Below are 4,523 nucleotides of genomic sequence, written 5' to 3' on the forward strand. Positions count from 1 at the left end.
AGGCTGTGGCCCTCGAGAAGGTGAAAGCCAAGGCTGAGCGCAATGAAAACACGGGAGAGGCAGACTACATTGATCATATGATTGCACTTGTCATGCATATGCATGACTCCCTCATGAAAGAAAAACAATCTCAGAGTATTAATGGGGTCCCTATTCCTCCCGATTTTTGCTGTCCTCTGTCCCTCGAACTCATGTCCGATCCAGTGATTTTGGCATCTGGTCAGACCTATGAGCGAGCATTCATTAAGAAATGGCTTGATCAGGGTTTGACAGTTTGCCCTAAGACACGTCAGACTCTCTCACGTACCAATTTAGTTCCGAATTATACTGTCAAGGCTCTTATTGCAAACTGGTGTGAGACAAACAACATTAAGCTTCCCGATCCCATAAAGTCCGTGAGCTTAAACCAGCCCTCGAGTGTTCTTGCTCATGCAGACTGTAATGATGGAGATTCTCATATTCTTCCTCATAATGGCCATGCTTCGAGGGCCAGCTATCCCAGATCACCTGAATCAATCAGGACCGTCAGTTTAAATAAGAGCTTTTCGTCCAATGGAACTCTTCCAAATGACAGACCAGTTTCTCCTTCACATCACAATTCATCCATGGAGAGTCCTAGTGGGTTGACTTCGGGGTCACATTTAGATGTTGGAAATGGGTTTGGGGCAGATATTTCTAGGGCATCAGTACTAAGTTCTGATGATGGCGAAGCAAACACAGAACAACAAAATGTGAGGTCTGGTAGCCAAACTTTGAATCCATTGAGAAGGGATCTTTCTGAAGGCGGCAGCACGATTGATGAACAGTTTCAACGCCAATGCCATATCCGAAGTGCCTCCATCTCTAGCACTATTTCCGGTACTGAGTATCTCTACTAGATTATTCTGCGAAGCGTTTTTAAATAGAAATATCTCGATTTCAAAAAATCTACCTTTTGATTCAACAAATATTTCAATGATTTGATTCCCATGTTCGCATTTTTAAACTCAAAACGAATTCACACGATAGGAAATTTTTTCCAACCTAATTATTCCTAAATATTCTATTTGAACAGGAGATGCCAATGAGGCCTCAAGGGTGTCTGGTGATCTCACACATTACTGCAGTGATGCCTCTGGTGAACTGGCATCGGAGGCTCAAGCCTCTTCTACTTCACATAGAGAGACTGAATTTTCGCCCAGGGTAGCCGAGACACGGCCGAGAAGCCAAACCTTGTGGCGGCGACAGCCTGATAGGATTGTTCCAAGGATTGTTTCTTCTTCGGCATTGGATATGAGACTCGACCTCTCTGGTGTCGAAACCCAAGTTAGGAAACTGATTGAAGATTTGCAGAGTACATCCGAGGACGTGCAAAGAGCGGCCACTGCGGAGCTGCGCCTTCTTGCCAAGCACAGTATGGACAACCGGATCGTGATTGCCAACTGTGGTGCCATTACCAATTTGGTCAGTCTACTATACTCACCAGACTTGAGGACCCAAGAGAATGCCGTTACCGCACTCCTCAACTTATCAATAAATGATAACAACAAGGCAGCTATTGCGAATGCCGATGCCATCGATCCTCTCATTCATGTGCTCAAGACAGGGAGCCCGGAGGCTAAAGAGAACTCTGCCGCAACTCTCTTTAGCCTCTCGGTCATCGAGGAAAACAAGGTTAAGATTGGACGCTCCAATGCTATAGGGCCTCTTGTGGACTTATTGGGCAATGGGACTCCTCGAGGAAAGAAAGATGCCGCGACTGCTTTGTTCAATTTATCAATATTTCATGATAACAAAGCTCGAATTGTGGAAGCTGGGGCTGTGAAGTACCTTGTTGAGCTCATGGATCCAGCGGCTGGTATGGTTGACAAAGCAGTGGCTGTTTTGGCTAACCTTTCGACCATACCGGAGGGGCGGACTAAGATTGGCCAGGAAGGAGGCATCCCTGTTCTTGTGGAGGTTGTTGAATTGGGGTCTTCAAGAGGGAAGGAAAATGCTGCGGCTGCTTTGCTACAACTTTGCAGAAATAGCACAAGATTCTGTAGTATGGTTCTCCAAGAAGGTGCTGTGCCGCCATTGGTGGCACTCTCACAGTCCGGTACACCACGAGCTAAAGAAAAGGTACGGTTACAAGGAATATATATATATATATATATATATATATATATATATATATATAGAGAGAGAGAGAGAGAGAGAGAGAGAGAGAGAGAGAGAGAGAGAGAGGAAAATGATTGTGCGCTCGAGCGCATATAGCTTATATGCGCTCGAGGGCCCAAAACACATGTGGGCCCACATTGTTAGGATGATCCAAAGCATTCATTTGAAAGGCCCTTGCATAGACAGGGTGTGTACAAAAAATTAGCTCCATAGGATCATCCTAACCCATCCAAAAGTGGAGGGCAAAATGGCCTATCGATGTAAGGGCCTTGCAAATGAATGGTTTGGATCACCACAAAAAAAGTGAGACCGTGTGTTTGGGCCCTCGAGCGTATATAAGCTTATATGCGCTCCAACGCACAATCATTTTCCTCATATATATATATATATATATATATATATATATATATATATATATATAGAGAGAGAGAGAGAGAGAGAGAGAGAGAGAGAGAGAGAGAGAGAGAGAGCATTTCCTACACACTTGTGTAGGTAAGTTACCTACACACTACCTTAAAATACAGTGGGGGCCCACATTGTTTGGGTGATCCAAACCATTCATTTGAATGGTCCTCACATAGATAGGGTGTCCACAAAAAATCAGATCCATAGGATCATCCTAACCATTCAAACTATGGAGGCAAAAAATGGACTAATTTGTGAAGGTTTATACACGTCCATTTTACCTCCACAAATCGTAGGGTTGGGATGATCCTATGGATCTGATTTTTTGTGGACACCCTATCTATGTGAGGACCATTCAAATGAATTGTTTGGATCACCCAAACAATGTGGGCCCCCACTGTATTTTAAGGTAGTGTGTAGGTAACTTACCTACACAAGTGTGTAGGAAATGTTCTCTCACACACATATATATATATATATATATATATATATATATATATATATATATATATATATATATATATATATATATATATATATAGAGAGAGAGAGAGAGAGAGAGAGAGAGAGAGAGAGAGATGTGTGTGTACTTTTTATGTAGTTTGGACTGTTTTGCCACTTTGCCCTTGGACAGATGCTCACCTATAATCTTTTGGCTAAGGAATATCTGAGTTTTGCAAAAAAGGACAACATTGTTCATGGGTGAACTCGTGTTTAAGAAAACACAGGTATCCCATCTTTTGCATGCCAAGCAGGCCTGCGGGCTAGTTGACATTATGCCCAAAATGATACCCATGAGTTCGATTGGCATTCAGGAATGCCCATATGTGTCACTCATTCCTTTCGTAGTAGTGGGTGGGAATATTTGCTGAGGAAACCGGCATTCACCCACTTGATGAAAAACCTTCTTTCCCTCTATGCTGTAGAAGTTCTCTACTTCCCTGATGGCCATGAGCTATGTTTTTTCTCTGCGGTGAGGAGTGATAAGTTCCTCACTGTTACAAATTGTCTTTCTTGTAATCTATTCACCATATAAGTTCCTCACTGTTACGCGTTGTCTTTGTTTTCTGTAATCATTTGAATCGCGCTGCGCTCCTAAGCTATTTCATGATAATTTCCAGGCACAAGCGCTCCTAAGCTATTTCAGAACCCAGCGACATGGCAATGCTGGAAGGGGTTAATCTTGGCATACAATCTCACGTCTCAGTAGCTTCCCCTATGCGTCGAAGCTGGAGTTTCTTTATCAATGATCCTTTGGAGGGGATGTACAACCTGTGTGGTAAGTTAAAAGAGTTTTGTGTATTCTGCTGTTGCAATAATGGCATCAAATGCTTTGCAGTGTGTTGCTTGTAAAAACGATTTGTAGAGCACCAATTGAAGTCTACTGCTGATCCTTTCTTCAGCGCAGTTTCCTGTATATGCTATGAAAATTATAATTATCCGTGAGTCGTTTGAAGCTTATTTAGTAGGCATTGGAAGGTGATGGTATTCTTTTTTATGTAATTACGTGCTTGACAAGCAGACTTTGTTCTCCATGTTTGCCCAAATGTTCAGTGATTTCTGATTGTTTAACCATTCTAATGTTGTTGTCAGTACTTAAAATAGTTACTTATTTGGTTGCCCCATCTCTCATACCTTGTTGAATGCTAACCTCATTTTGTTTTCTTAGTTTTGGCTCTGTTTATTTTGGATTTTGAGAATTGATATTGGGTCCAAAACTGATTCTTGGTAAATTTGGGTGTTTGGTTAGCAGCTATTGAATCAATTTTGGGTGTCAAATTGATTCTACTTCCCAACAAAAATACACATTACTGGGATGTAGAATCAATTTGAGTCCGAAATCGATTCTACAAGTAAACCAAATGCCTCGTTTTTACTAAGAATCAGTTTTGGACTCAAAATTCGATTCTCAAAATCCAAAACAAAGCCTTTTGCTTTTTTTTTTCTTTTTTTGGTTTTTTATATCTACATATTTTGTA

At 41.7% G+C, this 4,523-nt stretch overlaps 1 protein-coding gene across 2 annotated transcripts in view; it reads left to right on the plus strand.

Annotated features, from left to right (window-relative positions):
• Positions 1-4,119, plus strand: part of PUB4 (RING/U-box superfamily protein with ARM repeat domain-containing protein) — a 13,430-nt gene extending 9,311 nt beyond the window's left edge. For both annotated transcript variants that reach the window (XM_077397206.1, XM_077397207.1), the window contains exons 4-6: positions 1-858; positions 1,055-2,100; positions 3,666-4,119. The exon at positions 1-858 is cut by the window's left edge. In XM_077397206.1, the coding sequence (XP_077253321.1) occupies positions 1-858; positions 1,055-2,100; positions 3,666-3,725 (1,964 nt within the window). In that variant the 3' untranslated portion in view covers positions 3,726-4,119. The remainder of the gene's footprint in view (positions 859-1,054; positions 2,101-3,665) is intronic.
• The last annotated feature ends 404 nt before the right edge of the window (positions 4,120-4,523 follow it).

The sequence above is a fragment of the Tasmannia lanceolata genome, unplaced genomic scaffold, assembly GCF_043159265.1.
Source record: "Tasmannia lanceolata isolate RefF3 unplaced genomic scaffold, GAP_Taslan_0.1 ptg000015l, whole genome shotgun sequence".
NCBI lineage: Eukaryota > Viridiplantae > Streptophyta > Magnoliopsida > Canellales > Winteraceae > Tasmannia > Tasmannia lanceolata.